At 48.3% G+C, this 25745-nt stretch overlaps 1 protein-coding gene across 1 annotated transcript in view; it reads left to right on the top strand.

Annotated features, from left to right (window-relative positions):
• PACS1 (phosphofurin acidic cluster sorting protein 1) overlaps positions 1–25745 on the top strand; it is a 1518728-nt gene that overhangs the window by 1373250 nt on the left and 119733 nt on the right. Inside the window, exon 21 of the mRNA XM_086938495.1 lies at positions 22533–22668. Within this exon, the coding sequence (XP_086794621.1) occupies positions 22533–22668 (136 nt within the window). The remainder of the gene's footprint in view (positions 1–22532; positions 22669–25745) is intronic.

Genomic DNA, 25745 nt, shown 5'->3' with positions numbered 1-25745 from the left:
CCTGTCTCAACGTTTCAGTGGCTCTCAGAAGGGCCGTCTCAGTCGAAAACCCCGACCGGAAGCCCGACTGAGAGGGATGTAAAATCTCCGCCTTCTCCAGGTGCTCCACCAGCTGACGGTTTACAACCTTCTCAGCCACTTTGGCCAAATAAGGGAGAAGAGATATAGGTCTTAGATTTTCAAGAACCTCCATACCCACATTAGGCTTTTTCCTAATGGGCAGGACTATAGCCTTCTTCCAGTCTGCTGGGAGCTGCTGGGAGGTAAAGGAGACCTGATGTACATATCTGAACAGGGGTTCAAGTACATCCAAGCCCTCAGCAAGCAAACTAGGGGGCGCGGGGTTCCGCGCCGCGGGGAGCCTGATTTTACACTACGACAGATGCTGCGCAGTTCTTCAGATGCAGGAATGCAGAAGTGCTCCAACCTCTCCGCCGATCCTCTTCATCCCAGTGATTCCATGAACTGAAGGCTACTAACCGGCTGTTTGGAGAAAGAGGCATAAATACTCTTTACTTTGCCAGCAAAGAATTCAGCCACTCGATTACATTCCCCCACAGAATCGGTAGACTGGGAATTCACGCCAGGTACCAGGGATATTTCTTGAAAAATTTTAAACAGCTCCTTCGAGGAGTTCTCCGCCTCCTCTATCCGGATGTGATAGTAGGCAGCTTTGGCCCCTCTCACTTGCTTTTGATATTTCCTCATAGCTAATTTGTAGCAGACCTTACACCCAGAACAGTATGTCAACCTCCAACTGCGCTCCAGCCGTTTACATTCCGATTTTACCAGCTGTAAATCTGGTGTGAACCATAGAGCAATCCTAGCTCTTCTACCACAAGTCTTGGAACTGCTAAGTGGAGCCGTGGAGTTCACGGTTCATTTACATGAACCTTTCATCATCAGACCTGGTCTCATAATCCTCACCCAATCCCCCACAACAAAATTATGAGTTTTGACCTTCCCTTTTTTATTGTACCAACCCATGGTCTTATTTTGCTTCGCTTCTACTCTCTTAGCTGTATCATGTACACATTCCTTAATGTCCAATTTATCTTGGCATTTATTCTTAAACCACCATGGACAGATTTTTGAAGCTGGATCTCTTGCCTTTAGTAATTTAAAAGGGCTAAGTTCTGTTGTTGAATGAGGTGTAATTCGATAAACCCACAATATTTCTCTTAACTCATTCATCCATTCTCCATGTGTTCTCACTATATCTGTTACGTAAGACTTCAACACCCTATTAAACCATTCCACCTGCCCATTCTCGTGTGGTTCATATAATGATATACACTTGTGTATAATTCCATGTCCTTTTAGGAAATTCTCCATCTCTATTGATTTCAATTGTACTCCATTGTCCGTAACTAACACAGAAGGACATCCTTCTCATGCAAAAATCTCTTTAAAAAAAATATTCACCGCATTAGTAGTAGCATTGGGTACAAATTTTACTTCTGGCCATTTTGAGTGGAAATCAATCGACACTAATACATATTGTGAATTTTCTGGTAAATTCTTAAATGGGCCTGAAATATCAAAGGCTAACTTTTGCCACGGCATGTCTGGCCACTTAACCACCTTTAAAGGTGGAACACTAGTTCTGAGCATTTTCTCACTTGACACACACTCTTCGCATTCTCTTACTACCTTATCTATAAATGCATCCATTCCTGGCCACCAAAAGAAACTCCTAATCAACCTCTTCATAGAAGATATACCCGGATGCGTCTTATGAGCCAACTTAAGAATGACATCTTGTATACCTTGTGGTGGAACACACTTGCCTGACTTAAACAGAAAATCATTTTCCCATTCCAATTCATCTGCCACCCTTGTGGCAGATGAATTGCACGCGTGGGTTCGAATCCCATCCTCGTCGCCAAAATTATTAAAATCAATCCAGGAAATTAAGTAGATTAAGTTGTAGTTTATTATCCAGCACAGCATTAACAGCTTCTCTGCTACAAGGTCCAGATGCAACTGGCTCTCTTTCTCTCAACCACCTTCCAGAATACAGAATGTTATTGTAATGTAAACATGGTGTACAGGCAGGCATCTCAGGAACCTCATGATGTCACACAAGCAGATGTAAATGAACATAAGAGAAATATGAAAAAGGATGTTACAACGCCCCCACTCACGCCTCAGCCAACAATTGCCCAAAACGACTTAGAGTCCTTACATGAGAGTGCAGATCTAAGCTCCTCCCACCTAGTCTCCTCACAATCCCCCTTTCCACTAATGATTGCCTTTTTGTAGAGCAATCGTGATATCTTAATTCCTGCTCTGTCTTTGGTTTTAATTGCAATGAGCATGTCTTTTTTTGCTTTCCTGCAGGAGGCGCCGTACCAGGGATCTGTCCTGACCCGATGGGGTTTTTTCCCACTCACAGGGCAAAACACACCCACTAGCGCGACAGCCAACTGCTCATGGATTTCCACAGATCTACCCTAGGGACCCAAATCCTCCACCTCAGAAATCAGAGGTATAGCTATCTGATATATTTCAGCAAGTTTGGTGGGGGAGTCCTGGAAATAAGGCCATTTAACCCTGCGCCTATTGTTGGCTATCATGAGAGGCAGGAGTTCAGAATTAAGTTTGGGAGCAGGATTTGTCAGCCCAAAACTCCCTGGCTCGAGTGTTAGGACAAGGGCATTATGGTCACTATTTTGTCTTGGGAGAACCCTGAATTCCAGCAGCCTATCCCAGTATTTAACCTCCATCATTATATAATCAATGATGGAAGTTTGCTCTGGTCTGTTAAAGGTAGCTGACCCCGGTCTGTCAGGTTCCAGCCTCCCGTTACACGCCCGCATAGACGTAAGGGAGAGGGATTTAACTTGGAGGACCAACGGGTTCCATGCCCTGACAGGAGGGATCTGGAGATCGGGAACATGCCAAAACAGGTCCTCATCATCCTGTTCACCCAACTCTGCACTGACAAGGGGCTCAAACTGACAATTAAAATCACCACCAAGCACTTTAGCGATCGAGGGATCAAGTGCCTGGATGAAGTGTTTTAATGCATCTATTGTGTCAGATTCCTGCCCAAATTTAACTGGGCTTGAGTAAATATTTAATATGGCCACCTGGGGCATGTTTTGAGGGGTTAAAAGTACACACTGGACATCTAAGGAATTAGTTGGTATTTGGGCGGCCTGTGCTCCCAGGTGCGTACCCACCCATATTGATAGGCCTCCCCCTGCCCCTGGTTGTTGCCAGAATGTCAAAAGTTGCATAACCGGGACTTACACTCTCCTCCAATGCCCAAGTTTCCTGCTTCAAGCAGATGTTGTGCATTGCCATAAAGGAGCCCCACTCAGGCAAGAGCAATTTGTTTTTCAGCCCGGCCACATTCCAGGACAAAATTTTTATACATCCATCAGCTACCCCAACATTTGCTGGAGGTTTGCCTTGCCTCTATCAGACCCGCTATCACCAGTGGAATCCCTGTACTTTATTGTCCCTTCCCTTATCTCGCCGCTAGATAATGCCACATTAAGGGTACGGGCTCCCAGCTGATACAACCTTTCCCCCAATTTCATCCTACACTCAACGATAGAGTGTTGTGGGTTTATTACATTTTCGGGGGCAGTGGAAGCAACATTATCCTCCAGTGCAGTTACAAGAGTACATAGACTATTGGCAGTTTGTAATATGGAATTCTGCCTCTCAGGGCGTCAATCCACCTGATCCAACTCACTAAACCTGTTTCTTTGGGGGAGTGATGAGAGTAAAGGAATATATGAATGAGAGCCCTCCCAGGCTGTTATCCCCTGTTGCATTCTACATGGTAGTTTACTTTGGCCCTCACCAAACTGGACACCTCTACTCTGACCGATTCTCAGCTGGGAAGCAGGATAGAAGTATGACAAATGAAGGGGGAGGATTTGGGTGTTAGACCAGGTTGGAAGTCCACTGCAGATGTGTTCTACAGCACAAGTGTGCCTAAAATTAATTATAACACAGTTTCCTGCAATAGTTTTAGGTCCACTCCCGATCCATTCTATTCTTCTAACGCACAGTATTTCACCTGAGGCATTAGGGGTGAAGGCCTATTTGTGTTGAGCTAGTGTATGCATTTATTTTTAAGATCAGTGTGATCCTCATTTTTTCCCTGGCTTAGGGGAGGTACCCCAGCTAGCACCACAACATAGGGTAAAGACTCGGGAGGGAGATCAATGGAGGGCAACTCCATTAAGAGACCCCTTGCTGGGATGTTTCTACTAGTTAGGGTTTGTTGGTCCGAGTGACTTATCCCCGGTTCTGATACCCCCCTCGCCACCGTATTGCTTTTGCTTCCTATTTTTCCATCCCTCGGCAAAGGCTGAACTATATCAGAGATAAGGTTTCCAATTGCTTGAGGGGTTTCAGCAGAAATATTATTGCTAGCTGGCAAGCTCCCAGGGTCAGAAATAGGCTTAGTAGTGCTCGCAACTAGTCGAGTAACAGAATTCCCAGCAACACTTTTGTTGGCTGGAATAGTCCTACAATAAGGAGTGGGCTAAATAGTACCAGCAGACTCTCTGTTAACATGCTTCCCCAATGGACTAGTAGGCGGAACTGTCCCTAAACCCATGTTGTTAAGTGTGGAGACTAGTCTGTCCAGCCTAGATGCCAAAGGTTTGATATGTGTGCCAATAATCTGTTCAATATGAGCCTGGAAATCAGCAAGTAGGTGGGTAACCCAGAGTGGTGCTCCCACAGGGGATAAAGAAGGGCCAGTAACAACCAGTATGGAATCAAGTTTAAACACGGTTCTTAAGGTTGATTTTTTTGGCAATTTAGGTTTCTTACTTCTAGGGCGCAGTTTAATAGCTTTGTTTACTACAGAGTGTTGGGGGGATTTAGCAACCTGTAGACTATCATTTACATCTATGGCAACCTGGGCACAAGGCAGCTCAGCAAAAGAAGACGTGAGAAAAAAACTAGAGTCAGGAGGATTAATTGTGACTGCTGAGAAATCCCCCACTTGCTGTAGCGGAGGAACAGCAAGAGTAATTGATAATCTCCTCTCTGTGTTTTCTATGGCTGTTGCTACGACACCAATTGTCTTCTGTAACATCTTGTCAATAGCCGTTAGGCTCCGAAGGGGTTGAGTTGTTGCGGCCTGTTGCCTGGTCATAGGGCGAGAAACAGCAGACTTAAAATTTTTACCCGTATGACTCATTGTTAACAAAGTGGGGGGGGCTAATCCCACTGTTGACAATGTGCCTTCCCAACGCTAGAAGGGATATTTAAATAGGCAGCCCTGTGGTCAAATATGTGTACAAAAACACAGAAATGCCCAATTAAAAGTATTTCCAGTTGACAGTACTTTATAAAACGGGTCAAACTCCAAAGAAATATTTTGCCTATGTTAGGGGGTGGCCCGGCCCGACCTCCTCTGGCCTCCTCCGGCCTCAGACGGTCCCGCCCTTGTCCCGGGCTCAACCCGGCGCAGCCCGCGCGCGGTCCCGCGGGAGAACCAACAAGCATTGGCCGCGCGGCCGCAAATGTAACGCGGCCACAAAAAATACTGGCTCATGGAGAACAGCAAAGCGGACGCGCAGCCACGAAAGTGAAAGCTATCGCGTTCAAGCGCAGCGAGCGATGCGATTAATGAGGAAAGACATATTGCGCCTCTGCTCGTAAGCTCGTGCCCGCGCACGTGCACACGAGCTGTAGGCCGGCCATGGTAGCATTTTTTGAAGCCCTTACTAAAAGTCTCGCCAGATCAGCGAATGCGCTGGGTCAAGCGAGACCAAAAAAAGGCAGTGGTACAGACCCCATACATTATAGGCTGATCAGCCTTCTAGATACTTCCCTAAAGATCTTCTCAAAGATTATCTTATGTAAGCTTGAAGACTGGGCCAACGAATCCTAGAGAATTCCAATAAAGCAGGGGGAGCTTTCAAGAGAGTCATTCCATCATAGATCACTGCTTTGCATTATGGGGCATTATTCGGAAGGTCCAGGAGGAAAATCAAAGGCTGTGCTGCTGTTCTCTAGACTTCAGGACAGCAGTTGATTCTGTGGATAGGGATATCCTATGGGGAAACTTGCTGCCTGGGGGCTCCTGTTAAACCTCCTTATTGTACTCCAATCTTTGCACTCTGGTCATTGGGCCCAGGTAGAGTTAGATAAGTCGGGTCGCTTATCTCAAAGAATCCCCATTGACAATGGCCTTCGGCAAGGGTGCGTCTTAGCACCCCTGCTTTTTAGTCTTTTCTTAGCCGACCTCCCCACCTTTATTTCCCAATCTAACTCTTTTTCCCACCAAAATCTGGAAACAGCACATTGTCTGTCTGCTGTATGCAGATGATCTGCTATTATTGGATTATACCTCTATTTGTCTGCAGAGGAAATTAAATGCTCTATAGACCTTTAGTAGGCAGAACCAGCTTCACATTAATTTGGAAAAAAACAAGATTTTGGATTTTGGGAAAAGGGTAAAAAAAATTAACTGGTATTTAGATTTACAGGAGGTGGAGCAAGTCGACCACTATAAATATTTGGACTTAACCTTCAGGAGGAACTTGAACTGGGGTATGCATTGGGATGCCATCAAGCAGAAGGCCTTATTGCAGGCCAGCTGTTTATCAAGTTTTAATAACAGATTTTGGGGGCTTTCTCCTCTTCCTCTACTAAGGACCTATGAAGGGAAGTTATTTCCACTGGGTCTATATGGAGAAGAGGTTTTTTCGCTTGACCAGACATATGAATTGGACAGATTAGAAAGGGTAGTGCTTAGAAGGCTTCGATCCCTTCCCTAGGGCACTATGGTTCAGGCCATAAGGAGAGAGTGCAATATGGTCTCTTGGAGCCTGATGGCCCTTACTCAGGCCCTAAGATATTTCAATGCACTCCTGGAGGATGATGAGGTGTCTCCAAATTGTGCTGGGAAGAGATTGAATGCAAGGAAAGAATGTTGGCAAAGGCTGTAAGAAGTAGATTAACTATTCTTAGGAACCTCCATTTAGAAAGTGGTACAATTACATCTTGGTCCCCCTTCCCAGGCAAGCACATGTTGAAAGAATCTGTTGCTTTGGTATCCGAATTGAATGACCTGTCTTATCTGCGCAAGAAACCATCATCAGTTTCTAAATCTCTACATTGGGCCAGCACACTGTTTTTCCTTATTTATCTCAGCTACCAGACCCAGGGTTGCGCAATGAAATATTAATGGTTAGGGTGGGTTGTAATCCAATGTATTCATCCCAACGATACTGAACCAGACTACAGGATAATAGTGGTCTTTGCCTCTGCCCCCTCAAAGTTAAATGTTCTCTACTATACATATTAATGGACTGTCTTTTATCTGGTAATTCGAATTGCGTTTTTAAGACCTCTGATTTTTAAATATTAAGTTGTCCGTAGGAGGAATGGTGTGGAGCTGTTGACAGAAATGCGTTACTTAGATGTGGCTGTTGGAATTGCTTGGTTTTTACGGTCTGTTAAACAGGGTTTCTGATGGATACATCTGCTTGTAGATTCCTCACCTTTTGAATTACCCCTGCACCAGCATTCCACAGAAACTTTTTCTTAGCTCTCCCATGGCAACGAGGACATCACAAAAGCACGACTCCACTCCCGACTCCGTTTGAAATCACCGGGGCCATAAGAGGACCTCGTTGGCGTGCTGACGTCAGTACCCTTTTTTCTGCGCCCTCGATGTGTAACAGTATTTCTGGGACTCGCCATTTCCTTTAGATATTACTTTGTGTCAGTTACCTGTTTCTGTGTGTAGCAGTGCTATGGCTGCACAAAAGAAGTCTGGGTTCAAGCCCTGTATGGGGTGTGGGGGTCATATGTCCATCACGGCCCCCATGAAGATTGCCTTTGGTGTCTGCAGAATGACATTGAGGGATTTTCATCTTGTCGGAGGATGAATCCGAAGGAACTAAAAAAGCGAGAGGCAAAGCTATTCATGGCCCGGGCCAGAAAGGAGAAGAAGGGCTGTAAAATATCCAAGTCGAAGTCGTCGACCCGCACACCTCGAAGTCATCAAAGAAGCACAAAAAGAAGTGTCTACATGGATCCTGATGTCGGTTTTCAAAAGGCAATTCTTTGAAGTCTGCTTCTCCTGTTCAACGGCGTCATGGTAAAGATGATGTCTCGCCTTCTCCACAAATTACTCCGGTCCATTCTCCAGCGACGAGGGATTCACCGTCACCAAGGTAGTCGCCTCCTGCTTCTCCGGCTTCGCCTGCCCCGGCTACTGTGTCCCCGACGCCACTGCTGCAGCCTGCCGTACTGCCTCGTTGGATCCAGACCAGACAATTCTGGATCCTTATCCACCCTTTCTGGGTCCTGGTGCGGATCCAATGCATTTTCTAAATGTGATGTATGGCATGTTTGCCAAAGCGGTTAACCCATCCGCTGTGCCGGCTGGCCCCGTAGGTCTGCTTGCTTTCAATTTGGGTATTCCCCAGCAATATGCCCATGCACCTTTCATGCCTTTCATCCCTATGGCACCTTCATGGCATCTCCCGGCGCAGAGATTCTCGATACTAGTTCCACAGTCTCCGGTTTTGGGCTGGCGCCTTCCCGGCTTCAAGTGGCGCACCTGGTGCCACCAACGTCAATCCCGAAGTTGCGCTCCAGAAGGGAGGCCAAGAGGCTGTTGGAAGAAGAGGAGTACCAGGGACAGCAGGATCAAGCAGAAGAAGGGGAAATTTTTAACTCTGTAAATGACTTTGAAGGCCTTCAGGAGGCCAGTGGCTTGGACACTTCCCCTGAGTGGGAGCGTTCTTTTCCAAAGTCAATGCCTTCTCACAATATGGCTCCTTACCATACTGTAATCAGGAAGGTAGCTGACCTGTTGGATCTGCAATTACCTACAGCTGAGGTCAGGTCTAGTATCTTGGCTGAAGTCCTGCACTCTCCTTCAGTGGTTGAACCTTTATTACCATTCAATGAGGCTTTAACCGAGCCAATTCTGGAAGTGTGGCAGAAGCCTTTGTCTGCACCGGCCGTTTAGAGTGTTGTGGCAAGGCGCTATAAGCCCGCTCTGAGGGATCAAGCTTCTCCAACCTCTCACCCTTCCCCAGAAAGCTTGCTGGTTCAAGCTTCATGTCCCTCCAAACAGTCAGTGGGATCCTTCCCCACCATCCGGGGGATAGGGGCTATAAAAAGCTTGAATAATCAGCCAAAAAGGTTTCTTCCTCTGCAAGTATGGCCTTAAAATCAACAAACACCACATGCTTCTTGGGAAGGTATATCCATGCTTTGATGGACTCCGCCAAAGAGGTGGCTCCTAAACTGCCTGATGACGTACAAGGTCATTTTTTGGAGGTGTTGGCCGATACACAAGCTATAGCACTTCAGGTGATTCAGTCGGGTCTGGATACGGCAGACTCAGTCACCAGTGTGATGGGCTCCTTGGTGGCTACCAGGAGGCACGCCTGGTTGAGGTCTTCTGGATTGTCTCCGGATGTGCAGGCCACTATGCTTGATCTGCCCATTGATGGATCTTGGCTGTTTGGCTCCAAGGCAGATTCTGCTCTACAAAGCTTCAAGGATAGCAGGGCCACTGTGAGATTCTTAGGCCTGCAGTTCCAGTCTATGGGTTATGGATACAGAAGGTTTTGTGAGTTTGGAAAGGCGGCTCCCTTTTGAGGACTTCAGCAGCAACAGCAGCAGCAGAAGCCACTGTTCAAGCCATATAGAAGCAAGGGAAGAGGCTGTCTGCAGGGGGCCTCCTGGCTACAGCCCTCCTCCTCCTCCTACTACTCCTCCTCCTCCTCCTCCTCCTCCTCCTCCACCTCTTCTGTTCCCCCTACTGGTTGTACAGAGAAGAAGCTTGGGGATCCCTGTATTCCTTATTCTGGAGGACTGGCTACTCACGGCGAAGTCTCCGGAGTTGGTGCTGCATCATCTGCAGTTAACAGCAAGGCTGTTGTTCGACTTGGGTTTTTTGATAAATGTACCCAAATCTCACCTAGTGCCTTCTCAGCGCAACCTGTTCATGGGGGCAGTATTAAACACTACTGGGAATTGTGCCTTCCCGCCTCCACAGAGGATTTCAGACATCTAGGCTATGATTCCGTTGTTTAAAGATGGAGCGGAAGTTCCAGTCCTGAAGGTCTTACACCTGCTCAGCCTGTTCACTTCATGCATATTGTTGGTCAACCATGCATGCTGCCGTATGAGGGCCCTCCAGTGGTGCCTCTGCAGGCAGTGGTTTCATTAAAACGGGGATCTCATGGAGGTAGTCAGAATCTCTAGAGACACTGTAGCGAACCTGTTAAGGTGGAGTGTTGTGGGCAACCTGTCTCAAGGGAAGCAGTTTCAGCCTCCTTCTCCAGTGGCCACAGTGATAATGGATGCCTCTACTCTAGGGTAGGGTGCTCATCTGGGGGGATCTGGAGGTCAAGGGTCTTTGGTCTCCAGAGGAGAGATTGCTTCTTATCAATCTTCTGGAATTGCGAGCAAAACGTTTGGCACTCAGGCATTTCTTCCCTCCCTTCTGTCAGTCAGTTCTGGTCCTCACAGAAAACTCTACCATGATGTGGTACATCAACAAAGAGGGAGGGCATAAGGTTGTTTTCTCTCTGCAGAGAGGCTTTGCGGCTCTGGTCCTGAGCTCAGGACCATCAGATTTGTGTGATTGCAAATCATCTGGCCGGAGGACTGAATGTTTGTGCGGACAGTCTCAGTCTGCAATTCTCAGCTGATCACTAGTGGCGTCTTCATCCGGAGGTGGTCCATCACGTCTTCAGGATGTGGAGGTTTCCTCGGTTGGACCCGTTTGCCATTCACGAGAGAACGCGCACTGCCCGTCGTTCAGCAGTCTCCATTATCCGATGCGGGGAGGTTGGGGTACGCATTCCAGTTGGATTGGGCCTCGCACCTCCTCTACGCGTTTCCTCCCATTCCCTTGATACCTCGAGTTCTGGGAAAGATTTGCCAAGACTGGGCCCAAGTCATATTGATCTCCCAGGATTGGCCAAGATGGGTGTGGTACCCAGACCTTCCTCACCTCTCATCGCACCTTCTGCTTCATCTCCCTCTCAGGGCAGACCTCCTCTTGCAGTCGGAGGGGCAGGTTCTACACCCCCACCTCCAGAGCCTGCACCTTCATGACTTGAGTTTGAACGTGGCAACCTGAGCTCTTTCTCTCTCCTACTGGATGTGATGGATGTTATTTTATTGACCAGAAGGCATTCAACCAAATCGGTTTATTTTTGTAGCTGGGCCAGATTTGTGAAGTGGTGTGGAGAGAGTTCGATAGATCCCTTAAATGCCCATTTATCTAATGTTCTTAGCTTTTCACTTTCCTAGGCCCAGTAAGGTTGTGCTGTGGCTACTGTTAAGGGGTATTTGTCGGCTTTATCAGCCTTCCTTTGTTTGCCAGACCAGCCTTCGTTGTTCAAGTCTCCCATAGTTATGAGGTTTATTAAGGGCCTCACTAATAGATTTCCGCCCACTCCCTTCATTATGCCTCAGTGGGACTTAACTTTGCTTCTGACTTTCGTGATGGGTTCTCCTTTTGAGCCTCTTCATAGTTGTCCATTGAGGCTTCTCTCATTCAAACCTGTTTTTCTCGTTGCTATTACCTCAGCCAGGAGGGTAAGTAAGCTTCAGGCTCTAAGTTCTAAGCTTCCTTTTACAATCTTCCTTGCGGACACGATGGTACTTAGTACCAGAGCTGCTTTCCTGCCTAAGGTGTTTACACCTTTTCATCTAGGGCAGTCTGTCACCTTACCTACCTTCGATCCTCCTCATACCTTCCAAGTAGTAGGAGAGACTTCATCGCCTGGACCCTAGAAGGGCGGTCAGCTTCTACTTGAACAGAACCAAGGACTCAAGGCTGGACAACCAACTCTTCGTTGTTTATGGAGGACGATTGAAGGGCAAAGCTGTCCATAAGAGAACGCTTTCCAGGTGGATCATCTTGTGCATCAAGATCTGCTACGCCTTGGCCAAGAAGGAGCTGCCTGACAGTATTAGAGCTCATTCTACTAGGACAAAGTCTTCAACTTTGGCTTTGGCTAGAGGTGTCCCTGTGGTACACATCTGTAAGGCTGCAACATGGGCCTCTCTCCACACTTTCACGAAGCATTACTGCTTAGACTCAGAGGTGAGGAGGGACGGCCATTTTGCACGTTCTTTGCTGCAGGAATTTTTGGTATGAGTAGGTGGACATCCTCTGCCAGGAGAGGGACTGCTTGGGGATTGAGATCAAAAGGTGAGGAATCCCCAGGCAGATGTATCCATCAGAAGAACATGTTACTTGCCTTCGTTAATGCTTTTTCTGGTGGATACAGTATCTGCCTGTGAGTTCCTCACTGACCCGCCCTCCTCCTCGTTGTCTACCTACATCAACCGAAAAGGTTTTTTTGCTTGGCATTTTTCTATTTCTATGTCATTTGCCTTGCTGAGATGCTTGTTTTTAGGAAATGTCTTAGTTTGAGCTTTTCCTGTATTTTCCTGCTTATTTCATGTATACAATTATGGATAGTATACTGTGTACGCCTGCAATATGTTGTCAATCCATCCGTTCCCCAGCGAAGGCACGGAAAAAATAAGTGGAACTGACGTCAGCATGCCGACAAGATCCTCTTATGGCTCCGGTGATGTCATATGGAGTCACAAGCGAGCCGTGCTATTCTGACATCCTTTTCGACGTGGGAGAGCTATGAAAAAGTTTCTGTGGAATGCTGGTGCAGGAGTAATTCAAAAGGTAAGGAATCCACAGGCAGATACTGTATCCACCAGAAAAAGCGTTACCGAAGGTAAGTAACTTGTTCTTTAATGATGAACTGTAGTGGGTCGGGCATTTTTAATTATTTTAATTGTCATTTGTGTTTTAGAATGTTTTATGGGAAATTGTCTAAATAAAAATTGCTTTCTCTCTCTCACGTGTTGGTATGTAGCATCATGCGGCTCTGTGTCGATCCATCCTGCCCCAAATGTGACATTGGGGCCACTATATCTGTGCCACCTTTGTTCACTGATGTTGGTTCCTTTTTTTCAACACCATCCTACGTGGATCCTGTGCTTTATCAATTCCTGTCAGTTTGAGAGTTTTCTTTCCCTCAAATGTATCCAGTATGCAAGTTACATGTCCCCTTCAAAAACCATAGGATTGAAACCTGCAGGGACTGCTGTAAACAAATGGCTCTTAATTGTGTGAATGCTACCCGAAAATTAAGAAGACGGCCTTCTGTGACTGCGAAGTCAAACTTACTGTCGCAAAACCTCAGAAAAGCAGAAGTAGTCCTGGCCCAGGTGCAGATGCGCTCTCATTCCTAGAGCCGATCTTGCGGCGGTTAAACTTTAAAGTCCAGGGGTTCAGGTTAGTCCAAGATGTCAAAAAAATACAAGAAGGTGAAGCACAGGCCCTCTTCATCCTGCCACTTCCATCAACGCTCTGGGTACCTACAGGCCACAAAGTTGTCCCCCCCCCCACACACCACTTGCAACAAATTCTGCACCCCAAATTCCCTGGGCCATCAGAACCAGCTCAGCAGCACCATAAGTTTAATCTAGCCTTGGATAATATTGTTAGTACCGCCCTCGATTCCTCTGGAGCACCTGTGGGCCCTATGGGTGTGAAGTGGCCTCCAGTAGGATTACCACTGACGGACATGTGCCCGACGCAGACAGCACCACTCAATCTCAGTTCGAGGCAGGCCCTGGTCAGAGTCCAGCTCCGCTGACTCCTGCTCTGGTGCGACGTCTAACGCTACAACCCTGGATCGCGAAGCCGGGCTCAACATCACTGATGCCGGAAACAGAACTGATATTTTTGTCTGACTTGGACACTCAGTTTCTACTGCCCGAGGTCGCAAACAACACACCTGTATTCCTATTCTGACAAACAAATGTGGACTGGACACATCTCCAGACATTGATCTTTCCTCTCCAAATCTGAATAAGGCAACAGAGAAGTGTGCATTCTTCGAAACGGTGTTTAAAAGGTCTGGGAAGTTTTTTGACACAAAAATCTAACTATTCCTCCTAACGAACTTAGTCTATTCTGGAAGAATTCAGGGCAGATGCAGCTGATGTAGCAGAGAACCCTTCCCATCACTCTGATACAACGAACAGTCATCTTTAAGATGATCACTCTTCCGAAGCTATTATATAGTATAAAACATACCACATCCAAACCCAGCAATATTCCATAAAATAAATAGAGAGTTTTAGAACCTACTATGGGATGGAGGTACACCAAAATAGCAATGAAAGTCTCTATGGAGTTGCCCTCCTTCATATCCGGGATTTCAGAGCCTGGTCGGTAAATTAAAAGGCTTCTTGGCACTGGAATACATAGTTATGTCAAAAGTGGCAGATTTCCTTGTGGAAGATTCGATTAGACCCATTTTTATCCCTGCAAGAAGAATTCAAGCTAGCCCAAAGCCAAACATTCAAATACACTCAAATAAGGTACACAATGCAAGTGGAAGACTTAATATGGACCGAGATTGCATTAGAAAACAGAGCGCTCATGGATGAGATGGGAAAAGTATTAGTTTGCATTACATACAAAACTCTTATTAATGAAATGCTGGACAGATTTCTACATTTTGGAACACAGAGCTTAGAGGACCTGGGAGAATTGAAGGATGCTGAGTGGGAGGCTGATTGATACACTCAAGAGAAGTCACAATAAAGACCCAATTGCACCTGGGGCAATTAAAAATATTACATTAAGCATACCCACAATAGGAGTAGGTTCCATAAAATGGGAAGGGCCTGAACCCCAACGTGCCTGGAAGCAATAGAGAAAGGGTACATTTTTGCACACACTGGGGGTTGCAATATGATTTCGGGTATATTGAATATTGGAGAAGTATAACAAGGGAGCAGGGGAAATCCTTGACTGGCATTTCAATGGCTTCACAGTACTCATTCTGGTAATCCCCAATGATGTGGATAATTCTTGAACTAAGCTGATATTTTGCATGCTTCGGCTGGGGGGGGGGGGGGTGTCACTAAACAGGATGTGGCAGAAATGTGTGAATCCCATTTGACTCTCCAGTAAAAAGAGACTTGCAACTGGGAGTGTACTGTATGTATGAAGGCAGAAAAGGTAACATATGAATCTAGAGGAATTTTGGGATACTGGTTGAATTATCATTCTTTGGGGGATACCCTCTGACTAACAGAAATTATAGGAGAAGAAACGTTAGAGACAAGAGGTGAAAGAAAACAGAGGGGGCAGATGTCTCAGACGGCCTCTGAGAATATACTGCCTCTAAGACTGTATCATTATTTACCTTTGCTAAAATGGAAAATGGTGTCAAGGTTTTGCGGAAATTGTATGTTGCTTGTTGTGAATGATTCAATATTATAATGGAAAATGTAACTCAACATATGCAAAAGCAGTGAATCACCAGATGTCGCCTTCCTCACAGAAACCTGGATGAACGCCTCCTCCGCACCCGACATCGCCATCGCAGACGGATACAAGATCACCCGGAGGGACCGCGTCAACCAGACTGGAGGAGGCATCGCCATCGTGCACAAGAACACCATTCGCATCACAACCGACTCCAACGACATCTTCTCCGCCGCCGAGCACCTCCACTTCCAGATACACAACGACCCAAAGACGACCCTCAGAGGCACCCTCATCTACAAACACCCGGGACCTCGCACACAGTTCAGCGAAGACATCACAGACTTTATTATCCCGCACGCCCTCCCCTCCGCTGACTACATCCTCCTAGGGGACCTCAACTTCCACCTGGAGAACAACAAGGACTGCAACACCGCCGCCCTGCTGGACAACCTCGCCAACCTCGGACTCAAGCAACTGGTCAACACCCCCACCCACTACGACGGCCACACGCTTGATCCCGTCTTCTCATCCAGCAAGCACATCACCTTCAGCCACTCCACTGGACTTCACTGGACCGACCACAGCTGCATCCACTTCACCTTCAGAAGAACCACGACCCACCACCACCCGCAACAGGTACCTTACAGGAGCTGGAGCAAGATCACCGCCGAGCAGCTCACCACCTCCCTCAACCAGAACCCACCCGCCAGCACAACGGACCCCAACGAAGCAGCCCGCAACTTCTCGCAGTGGCTGACCGCCTGCGCCGACGACCTCGCGCCACTGAAGAACCCTCCCAGCAGACCCAGAAGCAAGAAAGCCTCCTGGTTAACCGACGAACTCAAGGACTCCAATAAGAACTGCTGCACCCTCGAGAAAGCCTGGCTCCTCGACCAGACCACAGACAACATGACCGCCCTCAAACAAGCCACCCGCAAGCACCACCAGCTTATCCGCACCACCAAGAAGAAATCACTGAAGGAACGACTGAACAACAACACCCACGACAGCAAGGAACTCTTCAGCATCGTCAAGGAGTTCTCCAACCCCGGCAACAACGACATCACTCCTTCACAAGAGCTCTGCGACTCTCTCTCCTCGTTCTTCCACCGCAAGGTCGCCGACATCCACAACAGCTTCGGCGCACCATCCACGCACCCAACCGTTGAACCAACACCCCCCACCGCCACCCTCCGCACCTGGACCACGGTGGCCACCGAAGACACAACCCGCACGATGAACACCATCCACTCCGGATCTCCAACCGACCCCTGCCCCCACCACGTCTTCAACAAGGCTGACTCCACCATCGCACCCCATCTCCGGAACATCATCAACACCTCCTTCAACACCGCCACCTTCCCGGAGAGCTGGAAGCATGCCGAGCTCAGCGCCCTACTGAAGAAACCAACAGCCGACCTCACCGACCTCAAGAACTTCCGCCCCATCTTGCTCCTCCCTTTTCCTGCCAAAGTCATCCAGAAGACCGTCAACAGACAGCTTGCCGCCTTCCTCGAGACGAACCGATCCCTCGACCCCTCGCAGTCCGGTTTCCGAGCCAACCACAGCACCGAGACCGCCCTCATCACAGCCACCGACGACATCAGAACCCTGCTCGACAACGGGGAAACAGCGGCCCTCATCCTCCTGGACCTCTCTGCAGCGTTCAACACTGTCTGCCACCGTACCCTAGTTCAACGCCTCCGCAACATCGGTATCCAAGAGAAGGCACTAGCGTGGATCATCTCGTTCCTCGCCGGAAGAACACAGAGTCCGCCTCCCCCTGTTTCGATCCGAGGCCACCAAAATCATATGCGGCCTTCCGCAAGGCTCATCACTCAGCCCCACCCTCTTCAACGTCTACATGAGACCTCTTGCAGCCATCGCTCACCAACACAACCTCAACATCATCTCCTATGCCGACGACACCCAACTGATCCTCTCCCTCACCAGAGACCCCGCCACCGCCAGAACCAGACTACACGAAGGGATGAAAGACGTCGCCGAGTGGATGAAGAACAGCCGCCTGAAACTGAACTCGGACAAGACGGAAGTCCTCATCCTGGGACCATCGCCCTCCGCCTGGGATGACTCCTGGTGGCCCCCCGCCCTGGGCACCACTCCTAAGCCAACAGACCACGCACGCAGCCTGGGCTTCATCCTGGACTCCTCCCTCTCGATGACCAGACAAGTCAACGCCGTCTCCTCATCATACTTGAACACCCTACGCATGCTCCGCAAGATCTTCCGATGGATCTCGACCGAAACCAGGAAGACAGTCACCCAGGCACTCGTCACCAGCCGACTGGACTACGGAAACACCCTCTACGCCGGAACCACAGCCAAGCTACAGAAAAGACTCCAACGCATCCAGAATGCCTCCGCCCGACACATCCTGGACATCCCCCGACGCAGCCACATCTCCGGCCACCTGAGGGACCTGCACTGGCTCCCCGTCAGCAAGAGGATCACGTTCAGGCTCCTCACCCACGCACACAAGTCTCTCCACGACCTGGGCCCCAAGTACCTCAACGGCCGCATGACCTTCTACACGCCCACCCGCCAGCTACGTTCCACAAGCCTCGCCCTTGTCACCGTACCACGCATCCGAAGAGCCACCGCCGGAGGAAGATCCTTCTCGTACCTGGCGGCCAAGACATGGAACTCCCTCCCCATCCACCTTCGGCTGACCCAGGACCATCTCGCCTTCAGGAGACAGCTCAAGACCTGGCTGTTCGAGCAATAGCGGACCCCTTCCCCAAGCGCCTTGAGACCCTCCCGGGTGAGTAGTGCGCTATACAAATGTTATGATTGATTGATTGAATACGAGGGCGGCAGAGGTTTTGGACCCCTCTGCCCACAACTGAAGTAAAGATAATGTATTGAAAGAGATGCTCATCCTAGGCCACACAAGCCAAGAACCTCTGCTTCCCTTCATTTTAGCCCTTAGAAATGTTATGATGGGCACCTGAGTGAAGCCAGGATCTTGCCACCCCACGATAATAGGCAAGTGGCAGGGCAGGATAGACCTGCTCTTTGGGATCCCGATTTTCTCCTTGAACATCACCGTACTCCGGAGAGCTTGGTAGACAGCCATCCACAAGTCTCCTTAACCATAATGTGGTTCTCGCATGCGTTATGGGACCGACATTTTGCCAGCTTCCCTGGATGAGAAACAGCCAATTCTGCATTGTCTTATTATGAAGGGCCAAGATGCAGCAAAGCATTCCATTCACTAGGGCTTGGATCCTAACGACCATCTACGAAGGGCAGTTGGGATCAGTGTGGACCTATGGCACCACGCCTGTATTAGCTCCACGAGGTTCTCTTTTTTCTCTTCCGACATCCAACAGCCTTCGATGGACATGCTCTTTGATAGCTCTAGGCTGTTTAGAATGAAGGCAGACTCATCCTTAAAAATATTTAAGGAGAACAAAACCACTACCCACTTTTTAGGCCTAGCTCCTCCTGTTCAGCAGATCCCCCAGCAAACGTTTCCCTTTAAAAGCTTCAGCAGCAGATACAGGCAGAGGCAATGGCAGTATATGCTTCAGTAGCAGTAGGCCGCCTACTCCTTTCGAAGTAGAGGTCGAGGATCAAGCTGGCAGGGTCCAGGCCCCCAGTGGCAACGTGCTACTCTCGCCCCCCAACCTCCTGGCAGGTCCCGCAAAACCACTGTTACCCACTTTCCGTAGCGCATGTGAGAGGCTGCATCACATTCTATCTCCTAGGGTGGAGTAGCATTACATCTGACCAATGGCTGCTCTAGATTGTGGAACTAGACTACTCCCTACCCTTCCTGTCACACCACTGGATATGCCACACACATCACAACCCCTCCCAGAGTACCACTTGTCCATAGAAAGGGTGCTAGCACCAGAGATCGGGACTTTTTGTTACTCCCATTTTCTTGTACTGAAAAAGGAAAGACGTCGTCAAACCATTCTAGACCTTTCACCCTTCAAGAATTTCCTTCTCTGGAAGGACAAGTTCGAAATGCTTACCCTGGCCCAACTAATGTCTGCCCTGGAGTTAGGAGTCTAGATTTCCAGGACTCCTATTTCCACATTCCCGTCCTGCAGCCCCACAGACGCTACCGGCGGTTTCAGGTAGCCAAAGAACCTTTTTAGTTCTCAATACTCCCCTTTGGCCTTACCTGAGCACCTTGCATGTTCATGAAGATGATTGTGATAATCACATCCAATCTGTAGTTTGGTAAAACTAGTCTTCCCCTACCTCTACATCTGACTATTGAAGGCAGGCTCGCCTCAAGCAGGCGTAAGCCGCCCCCAGACAACAATCAATGTGTTGACTTTGGTGGTGTTTTCGATCAATGGGTCGAAATCACACCGACTTCTTCACAATAGACCTTTTTATCAGAGTGATCCTGGATATGGCGCTCTCTGTTCTGCCTCAACAAGCCCTGGACACTTGGGATATGATCCTGATGTTTCATCCCTTGACCTGAGTCTCAGTGAGAGCAGCTCTGCGTCTTCTTGTCCTCCTGCATCCTGCTCTTGACCCACGCCAGGTGGCACATGCAAGCTCTGCAGTGGAATCTTATGTCAGAGACTATCGAGGTGTTGAAGGAGACGTCGAAAGACATGCGTTTTTGGCTAATCAACCGCAATTGGACTGATGGCAGACCCCTCTCACTACCCCACCCAGAACTGACGATGGTGACGGTGCTGGGTTGGGGAGATCACCAGGTTAGTTAGCGATCAGAGGACTCTGGTCTCCAATGGAGACTCGCTTTTACATCAACCTGCTGCAGTTGCGAGTGATTCGCTTCGCTCTAAAGGTGCTCCTCCCGACCTTCAATGGGGAGCGAGTATCACTTCTCAGTGCAACATAACCACCATGTGGTATTGCAGCGAACAGGGCGGAGTGGGGTTGTGAGGCCTGGAAGTGGCTGAACGTTCAGGGCATTCCCCTGATTGCCCTGCACCTGACTGGTTATTCAAATGGCACGGTTGACAAACTCAGCCACTGTTGCCTAGCTGATCATGAATGGCAGTTAAACTCAGAGGTGGCACAGGGTATCTTCCAATGAAGGGGAGAATCCTGTCTTGATCTATTTGAAACTGCAAAGCCTGTGTAGTGTAGAAGCTTTTGGACACTGGCGTCCCCAAGGCAGTTCGCCTTCAGAGATGTCTTACATTTTAACTTGGGCTTAGTACTTCAGTATGCCTTTCTACCCTGACCTCTTCAGCCCAAAGTGCTGGCAAAGATCAAGAAATACCAAGCCTAAGTCATCCTAGTGGCTCTGGACTGGGAGAGGAGAGTGTGGTTCCCGTAACTTCTGGCAATGACCATTTGTCCTGCAATCCAGCTGTCACTCCAGGAAGATCTCCTGTCACAGCAGCAGGTAAAAGGTCCTGCATCTGTGCTAGTACAACCTGCCCCTCCATGCTTTAAGATTAAATGGCGTTGGTTGTTAGCTTTTGATCTTCCTTCCGAAGTGGTGGTCACAATCTTGGCAGCCAGGCATCCATCCTCTAAGACAGTATATGCAGGACGCTGGATGAAGGTTGTTGCCCGGTGTTCCCCTCTCCCCCATAATATCCAACTCTTGGGTGCAAAGTTGTCTGACATCTTGTTGTCTCCCCCATTAATACTGTTCTTGAAAGGCATGACCTGCATGTTCCCACCAACACCTTTTGGGATGCCGTACTAGAATGTGAATTTAGTTCTGACTTACCTGATGTGCACTGCCTTTAAACCAATGTACAGCTGTCCTTTACACCTGCTGACCATTAAAATGGTGATCCTTATAGCCATTACATCTGGCGAGTGAGTACAGTCCAGGCCCTGTCTGTCTAACAGCCATACATATTGTTCCTCTCAAACAAATTGGTCCTCTGGACTTAAGCAACATTGCTTCAGAAGGATGTTATCCTTCCACAGTGGATACTCCATCACCTTGCTGGCTTTCTGCACTCCACCTCACCCCTCTAAGAAGAAGGAACAGCTCCGCCCTCTTGAGCCTAAGAGGGCCCTCTGTTTTCACATTAATCATACTAGAGATCTTCGTTGAGATGAACAACTGTTTGTGGGCTTCTCCAGTGCAAAAAAGGGATAAGTTGTGCAAAAGAGAACCATATTCTGATAGATTGTCTTTGTATTAAGATCTTCTATTGGCTAGCTAAAAAAGCAGCCCCCCAGAAGGCTTGCGCTCTCATTACACTAGAGTGAAATCTGCTACCACTGCACTGGCAGACATTTGCCAGCTTGCTATCTGGGTGTCTCTCCACACGTTAACAAAGCATTACTGCCTGGATGGCTAGGTCTGTAAGGATGGCCATTTTGCCCGATCTGTCTTGCAGGATTTCCTGGTCTGCACCATTTCACAGTCCCACCACATGGGGAGGTATTGCTTTGGTATCTTTTCACAATCAGAATAATCTGCAATTAGAAATCTTGATAAGAATAACAGGTTGCTTACCTTCAGTAACAGCTATTCTGATAGAGTCTATCTAACCGCAGATTCCTCACCGACTGACCTACCTTCCTCCCTATTGTGCTGAATGGATTTATACTGTCCATTTATAAAATCTCAATCTAGAGATCTGCACACAGGCATATTCTGATTTCTGAGGGCTTCACGTCAGATGGCGTGGCCAGATATCAGACCAAAACTACTTTCAACGCATGGAGGTGGTGTATATACAGTGGCCCCAATGTCACATCTGGGGCGGATCGATCCAACGTGGAGCTGCACAACGCCACAACCTACCAATGCGTGAGGGAATTGCTATCAAAATTCTTCGGATGCAGTCTTGGGGCTGGAGGAATTCACAATGTGCGGAAAATACGGTTAGATGATCTGTTCCAGAAAAGGGTTACCAAAGGTAAGTAATTGTTGTGGCAGTGTTAACTTGGCTTTCACACAAGCTGTCCATGAGCTCATCTGCAAGATATGCAATCTTCATAGATTGTCAGGAGAATCCTACTCTCAGTCGAGTTTTAACTGCATTGTCAGTTCTCTAGTACCGCATAGTTATTCCATACACAAGTAATATTGGCAACCATGCATGATTGAGGGGCATCTGTTGGCATCAGCAATACCTCTCTGTTAACCTATACTTTGGTTTTACTTATAGTACTCATTGCAACTGCTGTGCTTATAGACCTACACTTGCAGCTATGCAGCAGGCCCTGATGTTTGTCAAATGATTTATCCTGTCTCTGCCATTAAACCTATAGCTATAAAGGCAGAAGTTCTAATGTTGATGTATTGCTTTCCTACTAGGAGATACTGATGACCTGCCAGTTATCAGCCTGACTGTTCCCTCAACATCACCCCCCTCTGCAACAGGACTGATAAAGGATGTAGCGGCAACTCCCCCATCATCTCCATCCATGACCAGCGGTCTAGCCAACATTGGGTATGTGAGCAATTGTATTGTTCTTTGTCAAGAAGTGTGAATCTGTGCACAGGGGCTTTTAGCATTTGTATAGTTCATGAGGAAAACATTTATTTGATGAATATCCAGTTATTTTCCTCATTTCATCCTTCTTAAATTGTAAATATATTTATAAAGTGCTTTCTTACAACACCTGACAAGGTATTGTATCACTTTTTCGGGAAGTAGCATGCTATGCGGAACCCAAGATTACTAATGAGATAGTTTAAAAACAAATTTTTTTTGTTTTCTCTTGTGCATGGGTTATGTTAGGTGTGTGCTCTTAATGTCTGATGGATACATCTGCCTGTGGACTCCTCACCTTTTGAATTACCCCAATGCGCGGCATTCCACTGAAACTTTTCTCCTCAGCTCTTCCACGTCGAAGAGGATATCACAATGGAAAGACTCAGCACACGAGTCCGCGTTACTTCTTTGGAGCCATAAGAAGACCTCATTGGCGTGCTGACGTCAGTGCCCTTTTTTGCGCGCCGTTGACGTGTAACGTTTTTTTCCCAGGCTCTCCATTTCTGGGAGTTTCTTTGTTGGTGTTGTTGCGACTTTGTAGCCGTCGAAGATGACTAGTCCGAGGAAGTTGTGTTTCAAGTCATGCAGAGAATGTGGGGGCCAGATGTCCATCACTGACCGCCATGAAGATTGTTTACGGTGTCTCTCACGGCCGGACTGGGAAGAGCAACCAGCACTGAGAAGCTCTAGTTGGGACCACTGCTGCGTTTATATTTTGTTACAGGAGGCCGGTATTGCAGCACTGCCACAAAACCACCTGTGACAAAACTGACCCGCACAGCCAAAAAAACAGTCCTCACTCCTCTGCCCACTGGGGAAACGTGCCGTGCCCGCTATGGTCAGTCTGGCCCTGGTATCTCTGGTCGGACCATGATGTCTGGACAAGCACTTCCTGCACGTGCAGGAATCTACAGGCGCTGAAGGAGAAGGAGGCCAAATTATTCATGGCCAGGGCCAAAAAGCAGAGGAATGTCACAAGAGATCACAGACATGCTCGAAGTCGCCGACTCCACACTCTTTGAGCTCTTCTAAGAAGCCCTAGAGAAAGCAGCGCTATGGTTCTCAGCGTTGCTCTTCGAAGGATTTGATTTTGAAGTCGGTGTCCCGAGTCTTGGATGTCATTGCAGGGATGAGATCTCTCTAACTCCTTCACCGGAGGAGTCTCAGGCCCGTCTCTGTATCAGACTGCAGGGACTCTACCGGCTCAGAGAGATGCAACGCCTCCACCATTCCCGAAGTCAACCACTCCGCCTGTGGCTCCGAGGTTACCGGCGCCACAAACGGAGCCAAATTTGCTGCCTCCTCAAATGGCTTCAGAGCCTGTGATACTGGATCCGGCATATCCTGTTTTCCCGGCTTTGGGATCGGATCCGTCTTATTTTTTAAATGCGTAGTTCGGCTTGTTTGTCAGAGCTGCAAACCCGACTGGTGCGCTTCTTGGCCACATGGGTCCGTTGGCATATCCCTTGGGAGGTTTGCCCCTCACTTTCCCCAGGCACCACTCATGCCTTTCATGCCTATGGCTCCAGGGAGTTTCCCCTTTCCGAAGCTAAGATTTTCGATGCCATTGCAGTCTTTGGAGGGACGAGCTCCTCTAGGTGGTTCATCCCCGGCCCTGTCTGGTTCTGAACTGGCGCCAGCTCGACCTTGACCAGCTTAGAATCCTGTTCCTGTTGATCTCCCTTCGATGCCTATCCCAAAGTCCCCGGATCCCTACCTGGCACCACTGATGCCGGTTTCAAGGATGAGATCTCGAGCTGAGGCTCCAAGGCTGTTGGAGGAAGAAAAGTACCAGGGGGAACATGGATGGGCTGAGGAAGGAGAGATTTTAGATTCTGATCTGGATTTTGAGGGTTCGCAGGAGGCTAGCGGCCTGGGAACCTCTCCTGAGTGGGAGCTTTTATCACCAAAAAGGGCCTGGCGATGCAGGAGGCAACCACATATCACGCTTTAATCAGAAAGACTGCAGACCTCTTGGATTTGCCTCTTCCTACAGCGATGTTAAGATCTAATATTCTTACCGAAGTGCTCCATTCTCCTTCCTCTGTTTCAGAGCCTTTGATTCCCTTTAATGAGCCATTGACCGATCCCATTCTGGATGTCTGTCAGAAGACGATGTCCACTGCAACGGTTTCCAGGACCATGAAAAGGAGGTACAAGGTGGCTCTGGGAGATCCTGCATTTCTGTCCACCCATCCTTCACCATAAAGACTTGTGGTCCATGCGTCATGCTCTTCAAGGCTGTCTGCAGCTTACTACCCATCTACCGTGTTGATAGGGAGTCACACACATGGAGCAATCAGCGAAGAAGGTGTTCTCATCCGGGAGTATGGCCATCAAGTCCACAAACGCCACGTGTATTTTGGGTTGCTACATCCATGCCCTCATGTACTCATCCATGGAGGTTGTCCCAAAATTGCCCTAGGAGTACAAGGGAATTTCTCTGAGGTGTTGTCAGACGCCCAAGCTGCTGCCCGCCAAGTGGTGCAATCTGGTCTGGACACAGTAGCCGGGGCAATGGGATAATCTGTGGCAACAAGGAGGCGCGCGTGGTTTGGGATTCTCACCTGATATTCAAGCTACATTGCTGGATTTGCCCTTTGATAGATCCTGCCTGTTGGGGGCTAAAGCAGATTCGGTGCTGCAGTACTTTAAGGCCAGCAAAGCCACAGCGAGGTCTTTGGGGCTTCAATCTCAACCTAGGAGCTTTAGGCAGTTCATCAAGTTTTGTGGCTTTGGAAGAAAATTGTCCTATCATGCCAGGCAACAACCACAGCAGCAGCAGACAAATCCCTTGTACAGATCCTACAGGGAAAAAAGCAGTGGTTGTCTGCGGGGTACTGCACAACAGCAATTCTCCTCCTCTTCTGACCCACAGCTGTTGTGGCAGGGAAGCAGCTCTAGTTCCACCATCCTAGAGCATGCTTGTCCCGTGGGAGCACGGGTGTCCCATTTTCTACAGCATTGGAGTTCTGTTACTAGAGATCTCTGGGTTTTTAACATCATAGATAATGGGTATGCCTTGCCCTTCC

Source organism: Lissotriton vulgaris, chromosome 9 (genome assembly GCF_964263255.1).
Source record: "Lissotriton vulgaris chromosome 9, aLisVul1.2, whole genome shotgun sequence".
Classification (NCBI taxonomy): Eukaryota; Metazoa; Chordata; class Amphibia; order Caudata; family Salamandridae; genus Lissotriton; species Lissotriton vulgaris.
The sequence above is the reverse complement of the archived record's forward strand: the minus strand, read 5'-3'. Positions and strand labels throughout refer to the sequence as shown.